The sequence below is a fragment of the Cryptomeria japonica genome, chromosome 9 (assembly GCF_030272615.1).
Source record: "Cryptomeria japonica chromosome 9, Sugi_1.0, whole genome shotgun sequence".
NCBI lineage: Eukaryota > Viridiplantae > Streptophyta > Pinopsida > Cupressales > Cupressaceae > Cryptomeria > Cryptomeria japonica.
Window position 1 is genome coordinate 386496381 of NC_081413.1, and position 27990 is coordinate 386524370.

Sequence of the window (27990 nt, forward strand, 5' to 3'; positions counted from 1 at the left end):
TGGACTAAAAAATAATAATTTTGTTTTCAATAATTATGCTTTATACTTTAACTTCCTCTATGGTTCCAAGGTGAAAATGAACTTAGTTACTGGCCAATTTTTCAATACCATGAGCTTCAAGACCTTTACCTTGCTAGATGTATATGGAAGGTCACTATTAGGTCAACAGTGACAATCAAAAAACACAACCTATCTAAACAACCTAGTATGAAGTTCATGAGATTTCTTAAAGGACTATCATGAATTAGTTTTGACACAGGACCACTTGAAAAATGGTTGCTTGCTACTTTTAAGTTTTGAATTTAATTGCACTTCATACTTTATCATTGAACATATAAATATTCCATATTTTGAAACTTGATATCTCTCAGGTACTTTACTTAGATTTCTAAAAATATAGGTATGCTAGTTTTATAAAAACTAAGATTATATTATTAAAAAAATTATATTTTTACTATTTTATATTACATTATGATTATCAATATTATTTTATTGAAGTAATAATTATAATTAATATTATTAAAATATAATTAAAATAAAATAGTATAATTTTAAAATAACAATAACTTTAAATTATAATAATTAATAATAAAAAATTATAACAAATATTTTTCCAACAATACTAAGACAAATACATTTAGTTAGATGTTACCATATTTTATGGAAAATAAGTTTCTTTCGTGTTGATTGGGAAGCAATATTTTTCGTGGATGTGTTAATGCTCCTCCTGCGCTAGGTAGATATGTTGGTATAAATCTGCATCGGTAAGGAGACGATTGATCCAAGAATTTGCCATGAGAGCTGGCGAGGTTGCAGAAAACATTGCGACCCATTCCCTTTCAGAAAGCAAAGGGAGTAAGAGGAGGAGAGATGAAATCCAAGAGGAAGAGGAAGAGGAAGAGGAAGAGCTAACAGGTTTGGATCTGGTGCTTTATTGTTTTATAACAACCGGAATTAACTTTCTCCTAAATAGCCATAGTTATTGTTTTCTTCTAAATTTTCTTAGTTTTGCATATCGGAAAATTTTAGCTGTAAATAGTGGAGTGATAAAACTTCAGGGAAGGAAAAAAAGTTTATAATTTTAGTGTTTCGTAGCACTATCTTGATGATAGTGCTACGAAACATTGATTAAGATTGCTCAATTTTTTCCAGAAGCTTTGTCAATCTATCCAATGAACCCAAAATATCGTGTTCAATATTGTAAATGTTTTATGTAATCGGATTCTCCTTTAATCAAGTCTATTGTGTACAATGTCTCTGACAACACAAAACATAAACAATAATCATAATTGATCCACTAATCAATACAAAACATAGACAATAATCAACCTCTATACAATTTTAAATTGCTACTGAAAATCTGAAGATCTTTAGAGTTAATGTGATTTTCCGCTTCCTTATTTTCTCAGTAAAATCTAACAATACTTTCTCAAACACGGCTTAAGTTGCATTCTAGAGATCATCCCAAGAGAAACAAGTCTTTACAATCTTGAGATTATTGTCTTGACATTGTGATCATCACAACATGTAATGGTCTTGTTATGATAATTCACTTGGGATCAATGGATGTTAAGCCAATCCATGCCTAGAAGTTAGAACCACCCCATAAGAACATAATGGTAAGACTCAAAGGTCTACCATGGTAGAAAACACTCCAAGTTCTATAACACAAACTTGGATAAGGGAATAATCTATGGCCAAGTCAACATCCCACTTAAACTTTTGCCTTGAAGACACCGACTTACATTTTTCTACCACAAATGGAGCAAATAAAGAATTAGATGCTGCTTAATCAAGCAATACTAAAATGGAAACATTACTTATCATACTTGTGGTATTGATCGTTGAAGCTTGGTGATCTGCTTGACTTTCGTCCACCATTGCATGCATCTTTTGGAATCTACCAAGGTCACTCGTTGTTGGCTTTTTTCCTTATCATGGGAAACTTGTATGAACATCCCTTGGCTATGTGCTCAAGCTCTCCACACACAAAACAAACGACTCCGATGTGGTCACACATTTATTATGAACCACCAGACTGCTTCATTTGTGTTTACCTAGAACAAATTGACGTTGCTTAAGAAACGGCAGGCATTTTGGTTATGCTTCTAAAATGTTACATTTTTATGTTGACTTTGTTCTTGCTAGGATTTCATTGTCTCTGCACAGATCCTACTGAAACTGAGGTCATTTTTGTTGCTGTATCTTTGAATCTGGCCTCAAATCAGTTTTTCTTCCTTTTGCTTGCTTCCTATGCCTTGCCAAGGTTATCCTTTGCCAAATAAGCCCTCTCTACAACAATTTCCAAGGTAGGCAGAAAAAGAATCTGAACTACTCTTGCTAGGTTGACATTCAGTCCCTTGATGAACATTTGACTAGCAAAGTTTTATCCCTAAGATAGTCTGTTCACTGCAACAATTTCAAAAACCTATCTTCCTACTTCACAACTGTGCCACTTATCCATAGCAAAGTCACAAAATCTTCTATGAGATGTTAACAAAAAATCTTAAATAAATGAAGGCACAGGAAATTTCTCTAGGAAAACTTTCCAAGTTATGGTGTCTATCACACGGTGATGTCTCTATTCTTCTTGTTGCCACCATAGGTTAGCCGACTCCTAAGAAGGTGAATCATGAAACATGCCTTCAGCTTGCTCTCATAGGTCCACAACCCGAAGTAGCTATATTCATAGTTTAGAGCTCTAGGGTTATAGTTTATGGCTTTCTCTTCTAATTTGAAGAAAGGTTCATCCTTGCATGCTGTTCCCTTTTGTGTTGTTTGGAAAGGAACAAAATAAAACACTAACATACCTATTTGCCAATCCAGTGGTGCAGAGGGTTTGGTCCCACTAATAATTTTCACTATTTTTTCTGGATAATTAGGGCACAAATGACTCTGTCACAGCATGATGAATGGTCTACAAGGAAACACCATTTTCATAGCCAACCCAATCTTTAAGGATATTTCCTTCTAACTTTCTTTGTCACCTTTCGATTCCCAATTCAATTCCTTCACCCATGTAAAATTTCAGCACTACTCATGCTCCCCTCTCATACGCTGCTTGTTTCAAATCCTTTTGCCCCTTAACCTAAACTATATTCTCAACTCACTACCTCCCACCTCATTCTGCAACAGTTGCTCTTTTTCTCCTCATTTGCTTGCTTCATTCCTTTGCTCGAATTGTTAGTTTTGTGACTCAGACCAACAATCAGACTTTCAGTATTTAATTTCAGATTAACATTAAGTAAATTATAAGCAAGTAAATGAAAGAGAGAAAGCAAGTGCACAAGAGACCAACACAATTACCCTGGGAAAACCTCCAAGGAGGAAAAAAACCAGCACTAAAGACCCACAGGTCAGATTATGTATTCAATCTTGAATTGTAACAATACAATACTTAGCTCCAGTCATGTGACTCAGATTTGGGATCTTCAACCTCTTATCAGATCTGCCCCTTTTATCATATCAGATCTGCACTTCTAAATTCACCAAGTCTTCTCTTTAATGCACTCTCTAACAGAAATTAGGAACACCAAAATAGCTTTGTCTTCCTTGAATAAGTTCACCCAGTTCACCTCTTAATTTCGCACACCAAGGAGCAGATGAATTTCGCTGATTGCATAAATGATTGATTGAATTGATCTTGGCAAATGATCTTTATTTATATGAGCATATAACCTTCAAGTCGGCCTTAATTAGATAATTATGTTTGGCGCCAATATAGGTTTTAGTGTGGTGTGTCATTATAGGGCTGACCCTGTTTAGGGGCACGCTACCCTCTTTGGCATGAAGGGTCCTGTTGGGTCTCAAATCAATAGATTGGATAGGTTCTAAGGAAATGCCAACTCCTATGATCAAACCCTCCAATTGACTTAGCCAACTTATAGAGTGAACCTATTTGGTTACTAACTCTCTCACTTTAGGCTCTGCAGGACCTAGGCGGGTATACCTACTCACTAGTTGTTCCTTCAACTAATGCTTTTTATAGCAGATGTAGTGTCTTAATCTGATGTCTCCTAGTCTCAGAATGGCATAAGTTTCTTAAACAAACTGACTTCAGATGTGTGTATTGATCTATGTATCTTACAAAAGTATATATGTTACACTTTGGCTAAATTACCTACTATACCTACTCTACTAATCCTAATGCTTAAAAGTAAAGGGTAACTGGTATGGTTAAAAGGTTTGTTTACAAATGATCAGTGCCTTTCCTCTTATTTGGGCTACAGAGTCTTATATTTCTTCAGGACTTATTGTGTAAACTTATGAGACAATTTTTAAACCCACCACCTCTCAATGAGTCTGTCAGTTACTGTTTCTTATGAGCTCTACTTCAATGTCTATATTGTAAACTGCTTGAATGGATTTAACCGTAACTTTTAAGAGACCATCCAAGGAAGAAATACAGGGAACAATTACAATTCACGAGTAAATCTTTTTGATCCAAATCTACAATATGAAACACAGAATTTTACTGGAAGAACACGAATAACCTTATCCACTTTTAGATAATATCATAAGCAACTACCTTCTAAAAATATGTTAACTCTCAACACATATGAGAAAGAAAATGCAACTGGTTATTTTTGATAAAAAGTTTTAAAGTACAAAATTGCCTCCACCTCTTCTCTCTATTCTTTGTTTTTCTTCTCTCTTTACATTTTACATCACACATATATATGTGTTTGAATGGTTTTCATACCCCTTTGGGTGAAAAGACACCCCCCTTTTAAATAAAAATAATTCCAAATCCCGAAATTGCCTTAGATTATGTAATTAATTGTCACTTTACAAGTTGTTTAGGCATATTAGAGGTATTTTAAGGCTATTTTATGGGTATATAATGGATAAATGGTCTTTAAATGATGTAAATACCCCCTTTGGTGCTTCACACTCCATTTTTTATGCCCATTATTGTGTTTATGTTATGGTTTCATATTGTGCAACAAATATAAAATATATTACTTGGACCTATTCAATATATATATATATATGTATATATATATTTAGAATTTTTCTTGCTCCTTGTCTTGGAATTTGGAATTCTAAAAATTGCAAATTTTAGGGTTCCAACAGGTCCAACCCTACACGTTAACCTTGGGAAAGGGAGGGCCCAACCCTTTAGGGGTTCGGATGTTGCCTTAGGCAATCCGAACCCCCTTTCCTAGTTACAAACAATACTCCCTCTTAACTAGGGAAGAAGAGAATACATAATTTGAACCTTTAGAGTTGGATCTAGCACACAAGCATAGAATGGATCTAGCACACAAGCATAGAGTTACTTCTTCCACCTAGCACACGAGCATAGGATGGTTCTAGCACACAAGCATAGAAAGTGTAATACACAAGTGGGTCTTTACATAATTACAATTTTCCATCTAGCACACAAGCATAGAATGGAACCTTCTATTCTTGCACACAAGCTAAGAATGGACAAAACTCTGCAGTAGAGAATCGCTGAGATTGAAACTCCCTCTCAACCAGGGTTTCATTTTCCACAATACCAAGTCTGTCTTTGAAGTATCCAAACTTCACTTTGGATAAGGGTTTGGTAAGAATATCTACAACCTGTTCATCTGTGCTAACATACTTCAGTTGAATGGTGCCTCTTTGCACCATATCCCGAATGAAGTGATAATGAGTTTCCACATGCTTGGACCTGTCATGGAACACAGGATTTACCGACATCTTTATACAACTTTGATTATCACAATGAATAGTGGTAGGACCACTAGGTTGACCAAAAAATCCAACAAGAAGTTTGCGAAGCCACACTGCTTCTCTAGATGCAACAAATGCTGCAATGTACTCAGCTTCTGCAGTACTCAATGCTACCGAAGATTGCTTTCTACATGCCCAAGAGATTACTATAGAACCCAAGTTGAATCAGATACCTGAAGTACTTTTCCTGTCCTTGACACTTCTTGCCCAATCTGAATCTGAATAGCCTTCCAAGAAGATTGAGGTATTAAGTGAATACTTCAGCCCATAACCAATAGTGCCTCGCAGGTATCTCAGAATGTGCTTGGCTGCAACCAGGTGAACAAGTTTAGGCAAGCTCATGAACTGACTGAGGGCATTCATAGCATAACAATTATCTGGTCTAGTATTGACTAGATACATCAAGGATCCAATCAACTGCCTATACTTAGATGGATCTGTAGAATCAGAGTTAGTTGCAGAAACACTCAACTTCTTTAAGTTAGATTCCATAGGAGTAGACATTGGTTTACAGTCCATCATTCTAAATCTTTTCAGAATATCAATAGTGTACTTTCCTTGACTTAGAAAAATTTCATTGGATTTTTGCCATACTTCTAACCTTACGAAGTAATGCATTAGACCTAAATCCTTCATTTCAAATTCTGAGGCTAATTCTTTCTTACATCTCATGATTAGTTTATTTTCACCAGTGAAATAAATCATCCACATATAAAACTAGAATTAGCATATCATCATTACATATTTTCAAGTAAAGGTTAGCATCAACATCATTCTTACGAAATCCTAAGCTTAGTAAGTACTTATCAATTCTTTCATACCAAGCACGAGGAGCCTGTTTGAGCCCTTATAAGGCTTTCTTCAACCTGCAAACATGAGAATCTCTTTTATGGATTACATAACCTTCTGGTTGCTCAATATTGACTTCTTCCTCAATAACACCATTGAGGAAAGCTGTCTTAACATCCATTTGATGCAACTCCCAACCTTTAGCTATAGCAATAGCTATTATAGATCTAATAGAAGTATATCTAGCAACAGGAGTGAATGTTTCCTCATAATCTATTCCTTCTTTTTGAGAAAAACCACAAGCTACAAATCTAGCTTTATATTTCTCAATACTACCATCAACATTATGCTTAATTTTAAATAACCATTTAGAGGAAACAACAAACTTACCTTTGGGTCTGGGTACAATGTCCCAAACATCATTCTTGATGATAGACTATCCATGGCTAATTTCCAAGCATGATGAGTCATAGCTTCTTCAACATCGTGAGGTTCAGACTCAATGATGTTGCACATTACAGAAATGTAGTTGGCATGATTTTGAGGTCTCTTGCTGTCTCTGAAGGTTCCTCTGGGAGCAGCAAATCCTTCAGCATCTTGAATGGTGTTTCTAACCCAAAGTGGCCTCTTCTTGTTGACCACAATATCCTTAGGTATATCTGTAGAGTCCATGGGTTCTGCTGGATCATCCTAAACTTCCTGATCCAGGAGGTCAATGAACTCCTGTATCTCAGGGTTAGTATCAACATTCGATTCTTGATTTTCAATCACAATATCATCATTATCAGATAATGAATCTTTAGATCTTTTGAATACAATATCTTCTTCAAAAGTTACATCTCTACTTACCTCAACATACCTTTGACCTGAAATGTAGATCCTGAAGGCTTTGGAAGATTCACTGTATCCTACTAAGATGCCTTTCTTTCCAAAGGGATCCAACTTGGTTCGGTTTTCCTTAGGCACATGAACATACATAGGGCTCCCGAAGATCCTTAAGTGGTTGATGTCAGGTTTGATTCCTGTAAAGGCTTCTTTAGGGGTTACATTCTTTAGAGCACGATAAGGACATCTATTCTGAATTTAAACTGTTGTTTTGGATGCCTCCACCCATAGGAAGGGTTGCAGGTCTTGATCATGAATCATGGCTCTTGCAACTTCAACAATGGTCCTGTTCTTTCTTTCAACAACTCCATTTTGCTGAGGATTGTAGGGAACACAGAACTCCCTCTTAATTCCTGTCTCAATACAGAAATCATGAAAACTACCTGAGGCTTACTCACCTCCATTGTCAGACCTTAAACATTTAATTCGTTTTCCAAAAGTATTTTCAACCAAGGCTTTGAATTCTTTAAATCTATTTAAGACTTCTTCACTCTTTAGATTTAAGAAAGTAAATCCATGTTTTCCTAGAAAAATCATCTATGAAGATAACATAATAAAGGAAACTGCTAGGAGATGCTACAGACATAGGACCACATAAATCTGAATGAATAAGTTCTAACTTTTCTTTAGCCCTACTATCACTTTTATGAAATGGGCTCTTCACATTCTTACCCATTGCACAACCTTTACAAGCATCATCATGAGATAAACTAAGTTTAGGCATACCTTTAACCATTTTACCAAGAGTGGGAAGAGCTTGAAAGTGCAGATGTCCAAGCCTTCTATGCCATAGCTCGCATGATTCAGGAGCCTCATGAATGAGAGCTTGAATTGGGTTAGCTGCAAGCTTATACAAACTATCACATCTATTTCCAATAACATGAGCAGATTTGAAACTAGATTTCTTAGACCAAGCGAGTACTTTCCTTTTAGAAAATGCTGTTTGTAAACCCTTATCTTCTAAAGAAGAAATGGAAATAAGATTTCTTTTAATTCCAGGTACAAAAACAATGAAAGATCCCTGATGGATCTCTTTTACCAATCTGCTGTAATTTTTATTTATTTAAATTGATTTTTCCTGCTTATTAATATTTTCTTTCAGAAATAGACAGAAGTTGCAGAAGGGTTGAATTCTTTTTGTATTTTGATGATTTTTCAACAAGTAAATAATGAAGTACAAGTACATGAACAAAGTACTGAAAATGAAGTTCATATACAGCCAAAACAAATTCGATTCAAGGCAGATTTCTGAATATAAAATCAAATATTTGACCAGATGAAGATTTCCAATAATTTCAGGAAGATTACAATCAGGAATAATTCCAACCTGGATGCTGAAAGAGTAACATAACTAGGAATGAAGTTGTGGCAAGATTCCAGCCCTCCAAGTGCTGCACGCGGGAAGGAAAGTGGCTGCCAGGTACAGCCGTACGGCTGCCAAGTACACCCAACTGGTTAGAAACCCCAAACCCCACGCTGAACTCTGTCAGAATTGCTGAACCTCCAGAAAGAATGCCGTACAATCTCCAAGATGCTAATAGCTGCAAACAAATCCAAACCACTGTATTGGGGGCTACGTCCCAAACAGGCAAGGCATTGGGGTTGGCGTCCCAGATGCTGAAAAGCTCTTCCAGAGCCAAATCTCAAATCCAAGATGTAAAATGTGTAAAAGATAATCATAGAATGAAGCTCCTATCCCCTTATAACCCCTCTCAATTGCAAATCGAACCCTAATTGTCTCCAAGTGGCGTGGTCTAGTGGAAATGTTATAATTTCTTATTTTAAAGTGGTCATGTTACTAGAAAATGACCTTTTTCCCCATAGACAGAAATCCGCTCACTGAATTGCCCTGAGACCAAAGAGAAAGATTTAAAGAATTTCAAGATCTTTCCAACGAGCTATCACACAATAGGATGCGCATCCAGATGAGACCAAAAATCCCCTTATTACTCCAAAATGGCTAACAACTTAGCCTTATTTAATTATTAAACGCTAACTTAGGAAATATTAAAAATATAATCCAAATAGCCACAAAATGCCCAACTGACATTACAAACCCTAAAATCATCCTGTCACCTGTCTGTGACTGAAGTCGAAAATCAAGGATTCACTGGTAGTCTCATCCCTAAAATCTAGGGATGTTCCTAAAATTTAGGAAACAAGCCCAATCTCTTTGAAACTGAAACCATCTAAAAGGTCATGAATAACCTCACGACTGGCAACTGTCACGACCTCCTAAAATTTAGGGATACCCCCTAAAATCTAGGAACTGCTCCAAACTGGCTCCAAACTGCCTGTAAAGCCAAAATCCAATCACTATATGCACTGAATGAGTCCCAATCAACCTCTGCTAGCCTACGAGACTCCAATGATAGGCCAACTCCTCCGTCTCCGATGTCCACTCTAGAAAGGGGACATGACAAACAATATCATTGAATTGTAAGGAAATACCAGAATCTAGTTTTAAAGAAGTAGTACCAGAACCTTTTATCGAATATCGAGCATCATCACCGATTACCACATGAAGGTTGGTATCTTTTTCTATCAGATCTGAAAGATGCTCATGGTAACTTGAGATGTGTCTGGAGGCTCCACTGTCAATTATCCAAGTATCACTGTCCGTAGGAACGTTGCTCGATAGAACAAAGATAAGAAGATAGTCCTCATTTTATTTAGCGACTTCATTTAAATTTGCTTCCCTTTCCTTAGGATCATTCTGACAATCTCTAGCATAGTGACCATACTTATCACATCTGAAACAACGAATATGGGAGGAATCTCTTGACTTCTTCCTCGGATCGTAGGAAGAGGATCTAAAATCTTTGCTTCTCTTTTCTTTTTTCCAATGCCCACCTTTCCTAGACTTAGCTGTGAGAACATGATTATCATCTTTGTGAGAGTTCTTGAGTTTTCCTCTTACCTCAATTCGAGATTCCTCTTCAATGCAATCAGATTGAAAACGCTCAAAGTTGGGTTGTTCAATTCTTCCACCAATGCTACGAATGAATGGTTCCCATTCATCAGGTAGACCATTTAATGCAATCATAACAAGATCTTTATCTGAAATTTGGTAATCAAGAGTACTTAGCTTATCCTTCAGTTCATTGATCTTCATGAAGTAGGCCATGATTGAGTCTTCTTCTTTCATTTTGATGTGAAATAGCTGCTGCCTTAGAGCAAGAGCCTTGCTGAGGTTGTTGACTTCATACATCCCTTCCAAGTGTTTGATCATTTCCCTGGCAGAAGCAAATTTTGATATGACGGTGACAAGATGATTCTTGACTGATTCAATTATAATCTTCCTAGCCTTGAGAGAGTCTTTCTTGAACTACTTTAGTTCTTCAACATCTTCATGAGGGGACAGCCTTTCTTCTTCTACAAATTTAAGCAGTTCATTCTCTTCAAGAATCAATAGAATACGGACTTTCCAAGCAGCAAAGTCAAGGGCTCCATCAAGTCTATCTTCAGCCCTCAAACCTAACATTTTAATTTGAAAACAAACAGCAACTAGATGCAACAAATAATTTATTGAAATCTGAAGTTAGTAAAACCTTAGCTCTGATACCATGTTAGTTTTGTTTCTCAGACCAGCAATCAGACTTTCAGTATTTAATTTCAGATTAACATTAAGTAAATTATAAGCAAGTAAATGAAAGAGAGAAAGCAAGTACACAAGAGACCAACACAATTACCCTGGGAAAACCTCCAAGGAGGAAAAAAACCAGCACTAAAGACCCATAGGTCAGATTATGTATTCAATCTTGAATTGTAACAATACAATACTTAGCTCCAGTCATGTGACTCAGATCTGGGATCTTCAACCTTGTATCAGATCTGCCCCTTTTATCATATTAGATCTGCACTTCTAAATTCACCAAGTCTGCTCTTTAATGCACTCTCTAATAGAAATTAGGAACACCATTATAGCTCTGTCTTCCTTGAATAAGTTCTCCCAGTTCACCTCTTAATTTTGCACATCAAGGAGTAGATGAATTTCGCTGATTGCATAAATGATTGATTGAATTGATCTTGGCAAATGGTCTTTATTTATATGAGCATATAACCTTCAAGTCGGCCTTAATTAGATAATTATGTTTGGCGCCAATATAGGTTTTAGTGTGGCGTGCCATTATAGGGCTGACCCTGTTTAGGGGCACGCTACCCTCTTTGGCGTGAAGGGTCCAGCCCTACACGTTAACCTTGGGAAAGGGAGGGCCCAGCCCTTTAGGGGTTCGAATGTTGCCTTAGGCAATCCGAACCCCCTTTCCTAGTTACAAACAATACGAATAACTTCACTCACTTGCACAACTTCACTCCCTTACATTACTCCATCCACTGCTCTTCATTAAAAAAGCTTTAATGAATATTCTTTTTGTCTAATATAAGATACTCCAAAGTTCAAACTTTCATTAAGTAGCATCCTATTTTAAGTAAAATCATATTGAATTGATTACTTTCAAGATTTGTAAAATATCTGAACTGCATTTGGTGCACAAGTTAACTAATGTTCTATATTACTTCAAATTGCAGAAGACTTCATTACGTTCCAAGATACATTAATTGCTCTTAATTTAATGCGTTCTCAGTTTCCCAAGATTGAAAAGGTTTGGATACTTCTGTGCATGGATTTGTTGACTATATTGCTATATTTTTTGTTTGGGTCCTTCAAGTTGTTCGGGGAAAAACCATGAAGCATAATAACTACAAAATTTGCCCTGCAAACTGAAAGTTGAAGTTCTGAACCAAGAATATACTTTTAATGTCTATATACATCATTTTAAATAAGTATCAAATGTTTAATGTTGTAACTTTTTGATGATCTTTGTGTAATTAACTTTGAGTTATGTTGCTTAATGAAAGTGTTTATCTTTCCAGGTGGCAACCAAGCCATTTGTGCTCCGGTCACAATTATACAGCAGTGTTAAAGATAGAACACAAGTTGACCGGGAGTTGGAGGTTTGTTTTGCTTATTTTGACATCATCCAGGCAGGACACTTTGTTTCATGTTAGTTGATGTGATGTTGTTGTAATGCTTTTTACCTTTCTTATGGCAAAGGCCTATTTCGTGGAGTTTGTGTTGTTTGTATGCCTTTCATCTGCAGTTGATAGGTCCATTTAGATTTGTGCTCTTCAGAAAAGTTGTAATGCATTGGAATTCAGACCTATTCATTTATACAGAATGCAGATATGCACTGTAATTTTAAGAATTTATTTTGCGTTATAATTCCTTCGTAAAGTCTAATCCCTAATTAGTAGTCTCCTTTTTCTTCTCGGGGATTAGGTTGTTGTAACTATCTTACTGTTCAATTAGACGTTTTCCAGCATTTTTTTAACTGTATGTCTTTAGCTTTTTAGCCCAATCATTTATAATCCAAATTTCCCATCAATATCAATTTTCTTTTTTTGGATTGGTGAACTAGGGTCAACCCTCCATTTATAAAGGAAAAATCCATAACTACTGCCCTAAAGAAACACTAGTGGATTATATATAAAGTTTCCTTTTTGATTACTTAACTGTTTCTTCATGTGTAAAATGAACTTCATGACTGAGGCTTACATACTATATACAGTAGTCGAAGATCTGAGAAGATTAGTGGCATTATTATCTAGGCTAAGTTCTGGTGTGTATTTCCAAAAGGATGATCTAGTCATATTGGATGCTGATAAATAATGTGGAAGGATCTACTTGTATTTTATACATTCTTTCCCCCTTTTGATGGCAACATCGTGGGACACATTTATTTGAAGGAGAAATTTATCAATTCATTGATGAGATTTCTCTATTGATATGCCTTACACCTTTTATTCAGTGGTATAGTGGTTACAATAACCACTTTGTTCAAACTCCTCGAATTTATTGATAATTTATTAGCGTAAATATATGAAAATATGAATATTCATAACTCCCTTTTAAAGTTATTTCCACTCTTTGTCAACATGAAATTACATCATACTATCATTATCCCTTACTGTTGACGATTGTAGCGGTGGGAGACTCCTTGGCCAACTACGATCAAATATGCAATTAGCCTTTCGGCTTTGCATATTTATGTTGACCGATAATTAATAAAGGGTGATTCATTTTTGTTTAGCAAAATATATTTTATTAAAGGGCCGACTTGGGAAAGTCAGCCACCCTTGAGAAGAGTCATGTTGATTCGAAGGGAGCCGAACCTTGAAGAAGAGGCACCTTCGCTAGGGTATAAGGGGAGATCGATTCTCCTCTCCTTGGATGGAATCTGATCCACAGCAGTTCATATATCTTCTACAGCAGTTCGTATTGTTTCATACATCTAGCTTCAAGGAGTGAAGCGATTTTGTAAAGATATCTTGCAATTTGATAAATATAATAAGAGATCTTGTTGCTGGATTTCTCTCCCTCATGTTGGAGGGTTTTCCCAGAGTATTTTGCTGTGTCAATTATTCAATATTGTTTGAGCTCTTCTTAATCTAATTCTGATCATAAAAAAAATAACACTTACCTTCCCTACTACCCCCCTGGAGTATATAAATGCATGACAAAAATGTGCCAAGTTTGTATCTGAAATTTATTTAAGTCTTTTGTCTATGAACTTTACCTTACCCATAACACATATATATACATTTCCTGTATAGATATCATAACTCTATTAAACAAGTTTTCGTTAGGCTGTCATCACCCTCATCTTTTATAGATGTAGAGTCCAATCATTCTATCCATTAAATTGATTCAGCTAGACATCTCATCAATCTGCCATCACCTCTTTGAAGGTATAATTAATAATTTTGCTCAAATAGGGAGTCATCCATATGGACTAACTCACCTTTATAAACAGTTACATTATTATCATTAATAAATGTTTTATAGCCAATGTTATTATGTTGATTAATTGTTGGCTTAGGTAATGTACATCAGCGATTTTCTTAATTGACAACCATTGGTTTTACATATAGCATTTACACTGTTGGAATATGGGTGCTCATTTTCTAACAGGTCCTTCATGGACAAGCAAGCATTTTACAAAACACCATGGTTTGGAAACTCAGCAAGTTCTTGTCAATCTTTCAAGTAATCAAATCAACTATTTAATATCGTCATTGTTTCTGTTTCAATGCAAATAATCACTTTATTAATATGCAACTAAATAAGGCAGACACACAAAAAAATATATCAATGCAAGCAGTCAAATCAACTAAATCTTTATCATCATTGTTTAAATGTAAATAAATAATCACACACACACACAAAAAAAATTCATGGAAACACACACAAATGCACACATACGTGCATGCACGCGCACGCACACACACACACACACATATTCCTTCCCTCCTGCCTGCCCCTCTATAGTCTAAATCATATCATCAATATATGCATTCAAGTAATCAAATCAACTAAATTAATATCATCACTTCAATGGAAATAATCACCATATCAACGTGGAACTAAAACAAGGCATTAGGAGGGGTCGTGACTATTGTGACATTTTCACACATCGCCCCATTGCAGATGGGGACCCTCACTTTTTGCTTGTAGGTTAGTTAGGTTAGTTCTTTTGCTTAGTCGTCTAGCTTGGCAATAATTCGAGTCTTTAACTTCTTGCTTGTGAGGGGATGCAATGCCTTGTCATCAGGATGTTATCAAGTCAGGAAGTCTAGCAGCAGTCAGGTCCTCTTCAAGACTAGTTTGGAGTCTTCTCAGCTCTAAGTGCTCAAGTGATTGGTAAGAGTCAAGTGATAGGCGAGAGTCAAGGTAGTCATTGAGTGATGCTTCACAATGCAACCTCTAGGTCAGGTCAAGGTGAGTCTTATCAGTCAAGCAAACAAGTGGACACCCTTAGGCTAGAACATAGATGCAAGGATCAATCAAGAAGTGATGAACAATTAACTAAGGTGAAGTGCTTGATGAGAGTGATTTCGTACTTGGAATAATTTTGGAGAAGCAACGAAATACCAAGTCAACCCTACGAACAAGTTATTTGGTGAAATCAACAAGTCCAAGATCAAAGTTTACAAGTCAAGGCTTGGGGCAGCATTTCTTTACATCAAGGCATCACTTCAAGGATTCAACCACCACAACATGGAGCAGTTCAGGTCAAGGGCAAGTGAGATAAAGGCAAGGGGCTAACATCAAAATCATGAAGGAGGACTTCATGACATGAGAGAAGGTCAAGGCAATGTAGAAAGATAAGGAACACTTCAGCAAGGCATGAAGATCAATCATCATTACATGATCAAGGTCAAGAGCAGTCAATCACACACTTGTGATGAGTTACAAGGTGTACAATTGGCTGAGGTGGTGACAACTCATTTCCATCATCCAACTCTCTCCATCTTGAGTTAATTGTGTGCTGGGTTGATATTCTGCTGGCATTTGGGGTGGCTGGCCTATAAGGCTTGGTCTGTAACATACTAACTTGCTGGAAGAAATTCAAAGAAATTTTTTTAAACAACTTGCATTGAATAAAGTGCAACTATTGCATGTACAATTTTTTTTTTTAGCAACATCTAACTTTCTATTGCATGTACAATTTTTTTTTTTAGCAACATCTAACTTTCTATTGCATGAACTACTATAAAATATAAAAACCATCTGAAAAGAAAACTTGGAGCTAAAGGAATAAACTTATTCATATTTCTTATTTGATGAGCATTTTGCATTATAAAGAAAAATAGAGAATGAGTTAAAAGTCTACAGTGATTTGCTTTACAGTCTAGTATCTTTATACATGTCTCGGCTTGATCTTCTTGAGGGAGAGCATCATCAAGGTGCTTTTCCTCCAACCACAGACGTGGCAGCTCCCCACACACCTTCCTTATAGAAGTGGCCCTACCCTTCACTAGGGTGTAGACACAAAACTAGGTCTAATTGCCATCTGAGCTTGGTGTATAGAATCTACATGACTCTAGTCGGTCATACTCTATAGGTACCTCCTAACTAGTATGACTTTTTGACGAGATAGTGAAATTGATTCAAGTGAACTGACAGGCGCGCGCAAAACAGTGCGCCACCTTGGCCAAAGGTTTTGAATAGTTACAAAGCACGTAGAATGTGCTGTCATCGTTCACCACCCCACTCAACTTGTTCCTATTACACTTAATTTCCTAGTGGACTTGATATGGTGGACTTGACCACTACAACATGCTACTACTGCAGTCTAGTTTTCAGCTTGTCTTGATTTCTTGTTACATGGTTAAGCTTATCTTATTAGCTGGATGAGTTATAACTTCTGATTTGTCATGGTCTCAATTCTTTCCACTAATTAGGATTACTTCCTAACCCCTAGAACGAGACTATACCTTAGTAAGCATAGGGCTGCCTGAGAATACCATCTCATTATGTATCATATCAAGTTCAATATTTAATATACTTGTAAGAAGTTGCTTCCTGACACATTACATATGTGCGTGTAAGTGCACCCCTCACACCTAAAAGCATACATACATGTGTCTCCTCTACAACCTTGTTAAAACGTTCTTAGACTTAATTTTATGTTCCCATAACCCTCTACATTCCGGTTTTGATAAAGTCTGCTAGCTGGAAAATTAATTTCAAAAAGTAAAGAATACACTTTGTAGAGCTGCTATTTATCTCGGGTAATAAGACTAATATCAGAAAGCCAGCATTGCTACAACTAATAAGGGTTAGAATACCCAGTATAGTGCACAAAAGAGAGTGCATCATTGACAATAATATACGGAGGCTCCGTCTTTCCATGTCTTTTCAGTAAAGAAAATACAGTTCATTGGACGTTCAGATTATGGAAGCATTCTAAATTTTCCCTTCTTTAAGTTTTGCAAAGAAATTCCTATAGCAGAATTAGTCAACTAGAAGCGCTGTAGCTTTACATTTCTACTTTACCATAGACCTCTACATGCATGATTTTGAAAAGAGCTCATATTTTAATAATCATGATTTCATAATTGCATTGTATAGTAGAATTCAATTTGATAACTAACTCATTTCGTTTTCCAAGTATCTTGTTAACACGTATACTTCTTTCTAAATGCAGAATACACTATGAAAGTTAAGGTTCTTCCTGGTGTAAATAAGCATTCATTTTCAACTTGTTTGAAGATAATTTCCATTGAAATACTTTACTTATTTCAAAGTTTCAAATGCGCAAGATGTATTGAATTAGCTAAGGAATAATAAGACAGAGTAATGCTTCAGAAAAACTCAAACCCTCTTCGGTCTAAGTTCAGGGAAGGAAGCTTCAAATATATTACTCTTCAAGAAAATTAAGGAGTTCAATCTAGACTCACACAGCCAATGTCAAAGTTCTTGAGACTTGGTATTATTTACAAAGCTCAGAGACAAGTAGATACATCTACATAGGTATTCCATGGTAAAAGTAAGAATGTCATTTTTCAATTCATTCTACTAGTTAACAGTCTAAATTCTTCATCATATTGAAATAAAGTTGCTCTATAACTCGAGGTGTTTTTCCTTATTTAAGCTAAGCTTCAGAGCTTCCTATTTTTATAAGAAAAGATTCATTCAAGAGAATTCTTATTTCTGTTCTTGAATGCACAAGTAATAAATAAAGTAAATAAGAGATTAGTATTAGTTCGTGCTTGGTATTCACTTACGAATATTGAACTAAAGTGATTGTTCCTTCCTTAGTGGAGTCTTTGAGCTCTTTGTCTCTCGCACTACAGACTTCGCCTTTGAGCTCTTTGTCTCCTGAACTACATACTTCTTCCTACTCGAATTGTTATCAGCTTCCTTGTATATATTTTTCAAGAAAAATACCAAGCTTGACACTGTAACTACTCTTCAAGAATCCGCCTCCCTCTACATATATGGCCGAACTTCAACGATTATCACAAAATGCAAATTCAATAAACTGTTATTCCCAAACTCCATTTCATTAGCATTTCATTACATTTTCATTTGTGAAGTCCATGGAGTCAAGCGTGAAAAACCTCCCCTTAAGATGGAGACATTTCTTAATAGTGTCGAAGGTGGTAAAATGATTTGTTATAGTTGCTTTCATGGAGACTCGGCCGTATTAGAACTTAAATTTTGAACTAATACATACACACACACACACACACACACACACACACACATACATACATACATACACATACATACATACACACACACACACACACACACATACATACATACATACGTACGTACGTACGTACGTGCGTACACACATACACAACACACATACATACACACATACATACACACGTACATACATGCATACATACATACATTCATACATACATCCAAAGTTTTAAAAATCGGACTCACCACAGACTCAGCAAACCAAAAATTTGGACTCGGACTTGGACTCGTGAAATACTCGCGAAAGACTCGGCAAAAAAAACCGTAGTTTTACAAAAAAAACATAAAGAAATTAATGCATTTAGAGAACATAAGAGCCATAATTGAAACATTACACATGTCATATGATCTACAAACACGCAATATTTGAAATTTTATCATTCATACTCATAGTTTCAACTCTAAAATGTATAATAGCAGCATAAGTTTATAAATGTTTACAAAATTACATATAATGATATGTCCAACTCCAAATGTGAAAAACAACAATGAACAAACTAAAGAGAAGACTACATCTTCCTCTTTGTATTTCTCCTAATATAGCTCAATTTTTCAGGCCTTGAGCTGTAAGTGGTAGCTAGAACAAACTGTCATAACCAAGCAAGAATGCCAAATGAGGGCAAAAAAATAAAAAAAACTCACTTTTAAAGCTTGCATGACGTTTTTTCTAGGTTGCGCGAGTCCATCTGAAAGACTCGCGCGAGTCCTTGCAAAAGACTCGTGAGTCTTTCAGATGGACTCGACTTGTGGCTCCCATGGACTCGTGAGTCCGTGGCGAGTCCATGAGTCTTAAAACTATGCATACATACATACATGCATGCATGCATACATACATGCATACATACATACTAAGTTATCGCATTCGCCGAATTTTCGGCTTGAGGTTTGAAATTCGTCGAACCTATAAATTTTTTATAAAATTTGTAAATGTTCGGCTCAAATTTGTACGACACAAATATGAATTTGTTTTTTTAGGGTTCCGGCTCAGATTCATATGACGGAAATATGCGTTTGCTTTCTAGGGTTCCAGCTGAAGCTAAAGTTTGTCTATCGTGCTTGTTTGTGCATGTTCGTGAGCCCCTGCTAGGCACAACATGTTTCCCCTACAGTTTGTATATGTTATTGATGTTGATAAATATGAAAGTATTATTGTTTTATAACTTATCGGGTGAGTTTTATTTATTTTTATTCGTGGGTGAGAGTTCTATTATTATTCATTTATAAATTATCGGGTGAGTTTTATTTTTTTTATTAGGTGGGTGAGAGTTCTATTATTAAAATATTAAGGGGTGAGAATTTTAACTTATCAGGTGAGAATTTTATTATTGTTTTATAATTTAAATTAATTTTTATTAAAATATTAATATTTTATTATTTATTATATTTAATTATTCTATTTTATTTATTGATATAACAACTAGAGTAAAATATTAAATACTAAATAGCATTTTGTACTTGTTAATTTAGTGTTTTTGTTTTGTTTTAAAATTTAATATATATATATATTTGTTTTTATAATTTATTGTATATATTATTTATATTTTTTGTAAAAAACATATAAGGCGAATTTAATGTCGATTTTTTTTTTCGAATTTTTTGTCGTTGCCGAACTTCATTTGAATTTCATGGTTGCCGAACTCGAATTCAAATTTGAACACGGTGACTTAGCATACATACATGCATACATACATACATCCATCCATACATGCATACATACATGTATACATGCATTGATACATGCATACATACATACATCCATACATACATGCATACATACATATATACGTACATGCATCATATATATGACTATTCATATACATATTATATGTAATGATTAATTTAAATGGTTGAGCACTTAAATGCCGACAAGCTCAATTCCATTAACTTGCATCAAATTAAATTGAGTTTTGTCAAAATATAAATTTAATATTTAAAGGTTATAACACGAAGAAGGTGACCCAACTAGGACCATCCAGTCTAAACTAGGTCCAGATGCTCAACAACAACTCTACCCTTAATGACTTCTAGGGCAACAATGACAACCCTAATTAGTTCAACTTATCTCACAAATTGGATCATGGCATTGGTGGCAACTTAAACCTTTTCAAGTGTCTACGCCCTCTCCTTGATGATTCCCTCCCTTCTTGGAGGATGATAGGGTTTCTTGCATCCACTTGGACACACAAGTGTAGTTAGTCATAACTTATTATTTTTCAAAGTACATAGTAGTAAAGCATTAGTTCACATAACCACTTAATCAACAACATTCTTTCCATGAAATCATGAAACCACTATTCACAATTCTTTCCATGAAATCATGAAACCACTATTCACATTTAGGTTCATAATAAACATCACATTTCACATAGCAACAAAGCACAAAAAAATTGCTCATGAAAAAGAGGGATGTAACATGGTCATTACATCATGTGGGGAGAACCTGGGTGGGGGGCAGTTCCATTTATGTGTTGGGTAGTCAAGAGGGGGCTTCAATCTTAAACTAGTTGTTTTCTCTTAATTTATAGGAGCCTTTATATTTGCTTTAATTCTCCCTATATTTTTTTAATTTAAGAGTCATTTTCTGCCTTTCCACCCCCCAATTGTTGAGGCTTCAACAGCAACCCTTTAAATCCAATATCAATAATATAGTTTCTTTTAATATATTTCCTGTAACATAATATGTTCATGTTGATTCTTTCTCTAAAGGTGTATTTAGCAGTTCAACTTTTGTCAGTTATCATGGCAAATAACTATGTGAATTAGGATTTGAAATTTAGATAACTGATGAAAGTGGAGAGGTAGTGACCAAATACTGCTGCTGAACTATTCTAGAGAAGTTGCTTTTACAGAATAGTGGACAGAAGCATTCCACTGCACATCTCATATTGTAATTTGTAACCACTAAAAATGTTTCCTTTTTGTTTTAAATTGGAAATGCAGTTTCAGAAGATCAGAACAAACAAGGCATTGTGTATTGTGCATTTACATGCTTTGGCTTGGGAAATAGTTCAGGTTCCAGAAATTTTTTGTATGTGTAGCTGGATTTATATCTGTGGAACTAGATGATTTCCACCGTGTAAGCAGTATGGATTTATCAGTCAAGAATAACACTAGCAACCAAATGTGTTTAATATTCCCTTTTTGGATTACTCTATATTTTGCCCTAGAATCACAAATTCAATAAAACAGGGAACATAATATAGTTAGAGATATAACTTTTACCAAAGGATGTAAAGCAAGATAGATTCTTGTTGAGATCCTGCAATCATGTTAGACAAATATTGAAGATACAATTCACAAGATCAACCATTACTAGGGTTAAAAGATCATATTTTCATAATTATCTTAGTCATATAACCTATCTAATTTATTGTTTGGTTTCAATCATATCGGAGCTCATCTAAGGAGACATGATAGGGTGCCCAAAGCGATCCTCTACCCTAGGTCCAAGAGTGGATATACCATCCCTCTTGGCCTCATGTGGTCTTCCGCCATCCATATGAGGTGGTGTACCTAGAGAGGTATCCTTTAGCCGTTCTCCCTCATCAAACCACCCTTATTCACCCTCCTATGATTGAGACTCCCTCAAATCCATGCCAACAATCTATCGATGTAGAGATTGGAGGAGAAACTACAATAGGGTGCCCAAAGCGGTCCTCTACCCTAGGCCCAAGAGCGGATATACCATCCCTCTTGGCCTCATGTGATCTTCCACTATCCGTATGAGGTGGTGCACCTAGTGAGGAATTCTATAGCTGTTCTCCCTCCTTGTATTCCCTTCCTCACCTTGCCATGATTGATTGTCGCTATTTAAAAATCCATATTAATTCTTATGTATAATATATATATGTATAAACAAGAGTGTCACTGCCTGCTGATTAACACAGATTCTGATCTAATCTGTTTGCTGTTATGAAACTGCTGATGTTCTATGTTCTGTCTTTTGTACAGACTGATATATCTTATTTTCTGCTTAGGTCTTCTGATAAGACTGCCTTGAATTAACTTATAAATCTGCCTTACTTCCTATGATATTCCTTTGCTGTTTTCCCCCCCTTCCAACTCCAATTTTATCTTCCTTTTTATAGACTTCAGGATAGTGCGATTATTCCTCTCCAAAAGAGGTGACCACAAAGGGAGGTGTCCCTTCATTTAATCTCATAATTCTATTAGTCTGTTGGCCATCATTCATCTTATGAGGGAGGTCAGCCATTTATGTTTTCTTAATCACGTTTGCCTCATTAAATATTGAAATGCTATCATTATAAGGGTTGGCCAACAAGATTTATTAATACTCAGTGCTGCCTTTATCTTTGCTTCTAATAATGAGTCGTCTTTGTTCGTTCGATCGCCCAATTATTATTATCCAACAGATTTTATTCATCTTTATTCTAAGTTGGCCCTTTGCTAGGATTGGCCCTTTACTAAATATCTTGCCTGGGGTCCTCCTCAGTTCTGCGATTTGTATTTATAAAGTTTTGATTCCCTTCAGATTGGCGGGAGCATGACAATGTGGCATATAATACTTTAAAACATTTCTGATGAGAACAATGCGAAGTTTTTACTCTTTCTCAGCCACAAATACAAGTGCTGCATAAATTAATACTAGCAGCTTGCATTTCAATTTAGTAGTTTGTGTAGATACTACTCTAGACTCAACTCTAATGCATTTCCATATTTTGCAGGATTTGAGGAAACAGGAGGTTTTACGTATTTTCAAATTGAATACTGGTCAAGATGATAATGCCATCATGTTCATGGATGATTATCTTCAACAGGTGCTTCTGCAATTTCTGCCTTGTTTGTTTCTGTTTATTCTGATTAGTTATATAGCTTTTGAAAATTTCAGAAGACTGGTGTATCTTAATTGACAAAGTGCAAAACAATTTTTGGCTCATAAACATTTTAGCCATGTAGGCTAGATGAGGAGTATTTGAGTTTTAATTACTTGAACAGTAATGCTGAATCACGTGCTGCTGTTTTGTATATTATTCTTGGTATATATTGTGTAGGGTTTACTTGTACATGTAGCTATGTGTTAGTGTTTTAATTTTGTCTCTTTCAGGACAACACAGAATGGAACAGCACGTGGGAATTAAAATTTCTTAAAATTGGAAGTGGAAACTCCCTTGTAAACAGAACACCCTATAAATTTTGGGAACAATCTTTAGCTTTCAGTTTACAATACAGACAAACTTATGGTAAACACCTGTCTTTTTGTTTTCGTGTATGCACACAATGCAAATCAGCATTTCTGTGGAGTATAAGAGAATTTATGATAATCTATTGACTTGAAGCGAACAACCTGTATTAGCTAACAAATTCTTGCCTTTCCTAGCTAAAAACAAGACTAAAAAATGTGAGTACCACACAAAGGTTTTTATGAAATAAATACAAAGAATTATATACAAAGCCACAACACCTGAATAAAAAAAAACTGCAATACAAAGCTTGTGGTACTTATCAAACCATTTTTAACTCATAAAACACTCAACATCAGGATGGATACAAATAGTTAAGGTTTTGGTGTTTTCCAGAAGGTTCATCAGGTTTTAGTGAGAAAAGTATTTCATAATCGTGGAGGCCACTCGCATATAATTGCTAATTTTAGCAGTAACTATTTTTGTCAATTGTTATTTTCAATGTTATATTTTTGGCTAAAGCTATTATGGAACTTGTGTTTGTAATTTCATGGATTGGACTGAATGTACATACTAAGTGTCAAGCTCTGTATTGATGTAATCTTTTTCATCTGGGTTGTAACTTTGTGTAAAGTAGCTATTTACTCTTTGAAATCGTGTGTTGTTGTAGTTGTTATAACTTTCAAAATTTTGTTTGCACTGAATAACTGATTTCTATTTTAGCCAATTGGAAGGTGTTGTTTGTATTTTAGATTAGCAATTTCATTCTTTCAATTATCTTAAAATATTGTTTGCAAGGCATGGTTGTTATAGTCTAGTGCATATATTTGGAGCAATATTATAGGCAGGCAATCATTTCATTTATGGAAAACCCCCTAAGTGAATCTTGTATAGTGTGTATATAATATCTTGTTTATTTATAGGTTTTAGTCTAGGGGCAATTTAGCTTAGGTTTAGGTTATTTTAAATCTTAAGGAGCTTCCCTGCCTAATTTGAAGGGAGGTTTATCCTCACATGCTATGAAGTCAAAATCCTAACAAGTTGATTTGTACTCTACATCAATGGCCACAGTGTGCTAAACCTTACTCTGCCATGAAACAACTCCTTAGCCCAAGAAAAGATATAACTGTTACTAGATTGCCAAGTATCCACTGATCAAAATCTGTGCATTCTGAGACTTGTCAATCCAAAATCTACTATCCTTTGATAGAGTATGCCAAGGCCATTCTTAAAACTTGCTTTGTTCCTGTGCAATGGGTGGGTGTTGATTTTGTCAAAAACAGAGAAAGATAGGAAAAACAAAGATTTGATTACATGCATGGAAGACATATTAGGCTTCCCATCAACTATTTGTAGAGATTCATTGACAAGAGTTGAATCATCATTGGTTGACAACTTTAGCTTGATCTCCATAGGTGCCAAAGAGGTAGTGCAATCTACCATCCCAAAGCTCTCCAATATACTCCTAACATATTTGATATGAACCATGAATATGGGATGATCATGTTGTTAGAATTCAACACCTAGGCAACAGTATAGGAGGCCTAGATCAGTCATGTCAAAAGTCACAAACAAATCGTATTTCACTAGTTGAAGAGCAATGGCCACTATCTATCATATCAAGTCAACATGTACAATAAGGATTTCAATGTCATCACCATCACTTTTTACATAAAGATCTAGATCAGAAAGAATTTTATAGATTGAGAATTTTGGAGATGCTAGTCAATTTTTCTATACCAGGCTTGTGGAGCCTGCACATAGACTTAATCAAAGGCATGGATACATATGCACTTGATCAAGGAGGATTGTTTTCTAACAAAATTCACAAACTTCCATTTATAGGTGCACATTTGAGAGGTAGGGACACATGTTATAATGTCGATTGTGTTGTTCCAAAATGAAGGGCAAAAATGCCATATATAGGTGCATGCTTAAGCTGTAGCTGAGCACCTCAGTAGCAATATTCAGCTAAAAAATTAAGTCTAAAAGAAATTAACACAAAAGCATGTGAATAAAAGAAGAAAACAAGGTCAGAAAAAATGCAAGTTTGATTGTGAGGTGTGCAGATGAGATTGCAATGTGTACTTTACTTAAGGAATAGAAACAAACAAAACAATTGGTGTTTTAATTTGTCACTCTTGTGGCAACACAAAATGGAGCAATGTGCAAGGAGATCCTCTTTTTGATTCAGCAGAGGAAAAACCCTAATTTAATCTATTCCACAAAAATAAAACAAGAAATCTAGATTACTAATTATGCACAAGATACAAACAACATTCTAGGGGTTTTGCATGTAAATAGAATATTTGAAATAAACAGTTTAGACCTATCTTTTGATCTTGAAGGTAGGAGCACAAGATTAAAGTACTTTTTTTCGCCACAAGTTTTTTTTATGTTTGTAGCTTTAATAACACAAATTTAAACACTAATGCTTCCCAATGGTTAAAGTAGAGATTAGAGGATGCACATCAACATATGGGTTGATCTAAATAAGAAAGACAATAATTATGACAGCAATTGAACAAATAACAAGATTAAAATCAAGCAGAAACTCCAAAGCATACAAAGCTATTTTGCAACATAGAATATCAATGTTACACAAGGTTAAACAGGAATTTTCTTTATTAGTTGACTTGCCAAATTTGGATGATTATAACACTAACTCTGAAATTTGAATGAAAATTTTAGTAGGATAAGCTTAACACAAGCTCTCATTACATTCAATGTGCTCAAAGTTCTACTTTATAAGCTCTCTAAGAGAAGCTTCTAAGGAAAAACAATAATAAAGTAATTCTTTAAAATTGCTTTAAAACAACACCTCCGGCTTGCTAAAACGGAGACCATCTATTAATTGCAAACAAGATTTTGAAAGGAATAACAATTGCAGCAACCCATGATTCCAAAGACTAAATAGCTACTTTGCATGCGAAGTTACAACTTATATGAATAAAATGACATCAATACAAATCTTCACACCTAGTATTCATATTTAGTTCAACCCATGAAATTACAAAAGAGGTTTACCAAATCTGAACAAGAGTTTCTATAGCATAAGTGTAGCATCTCCTATCCTTCCTTTTCAAGTCCCCTTTTCAAAATAAAAATTATATTGTAAGTGGGTTCAATTATTTCATTTTTGAAAGGCCACTTAAATATTATTTATAAAGTGCTTTTAACACTTCATTAAAATATTATTTTTGTTAAGTTTTATGATCAGATTAGATAGACAATAATTCAAACGCATATGCACAGAATGTACCCCAGGAAAACCTTTCTCTTGAAGGTGAAAAACCCAGCAACAAATTATATCTCTATTATTTCAAATATAACAAGTATCTTTACAAAGAATTGCTTCACACTTTGAAGCTATATGATGATATAGATTCACTCTAGACTGCTGTATGCAATCCGAACTGCTGTAGGAATGTGGACTGCTGTATGATGATCTATCTTGATCAATCTTCTATATCAATTAAGTTGCCTTGAAGATGAGAGCACACTGCTGAAGAATGGAGTCAATCTACCGAAGAAGAACACGAACTGCTGAAGGATATCGATATGCTGATAGAAGAATACGATCTGCTGAATGTTCGATGCTTAATCTGCTTGATGATAACTTATTCGATGATCTTGGAAAGAGGGAGACAAACAATATATATACCCACGCAAGTGTGTATCCAATCAACACGACTATCCCAAGGGTCGGCTTCTTATTAACCAACACGTCTCTTCATTAGGGATCAGTTATATTATAATTAACACGTCTTTCAAGGTGGCGGGACATATATTAGTTATGTTTTGTCAACAAACCGTTTTAATATGAAAGTCAACAATAGATAGAATTCGAACATGTTAAATGTGTAAGGCCGATAGGCCACTCACACATTTTCATTTTCTATGTCGGCCTGAAGGATCCGACCATAGCTATAACATTAACACTCCCTCTTAGCTAGGGAGGAATCCTTCTTGATATCTGAGTCACATAGTGATATCCACCATGGCTACTTCGAGAGGGTGTGTCCATCATGGCTACTCCCATGAATGGAAATGCAAATGAACACAAGTGCTCATCACAAAATCACTCAACGTGATATTGTCATCTCATCACGACGTTCACCATGGCTACTTCCAGAGGGTGAATAAACACAAGTGCTAAGTCATGGAGTCTCTCACATGACATCCACCATGGCTACTCCCAGAGGGTGGAATAAGGGCTTTCACCTCAAACTTCTCTCTCACAGAGAAGAATGCATCAACAAGGGCTTGCACCTAAAACTTCTCTCTCACAGAGAAGAATGCATTAACAAGGGCTTGCACCTCAAACTTCTCTCACAGAGAAGAATGCATTATAGTACATCTCAAGAAATTATTGATGCTGAGACTCCCTCT

General features: G+C 35.4%; 1 protein-coding gene across 2 annotated transcripts in view; it reads left to right on the forward strand.

The window, feature by feature from the left end:
* The first annotated feature begins 670 nt into the window (after window positions 1-670).
* The window catches only part of LOC131072764 (uncharacterized), a 178043-nt gene continuing 150723 nt past the window's right edge, over window positions 671-27990 (forward strand). For both annotated transcript variants that reach the window (XM_058009026.1, XM_058009033.2), the window contains exons 1-4: window positions 671-915; window positions 11926-11999; window positions 12271-12351; window positions 23143-23235. In XM_058009026.1, the coding sequence (XP_057865009.1) occupies window positions 795-915; window positions 11926-11999; window positions 12271-12351; window positions 23143-23235 (369 nt within the window). In that variant the 5' untranslated portion in view covers window positions 671-794. The remainder of the gene's footprint in view (window positions 916-11925; window positions 12000-12270; window positions 12352-23142; window positions 23236-27990) is intronic.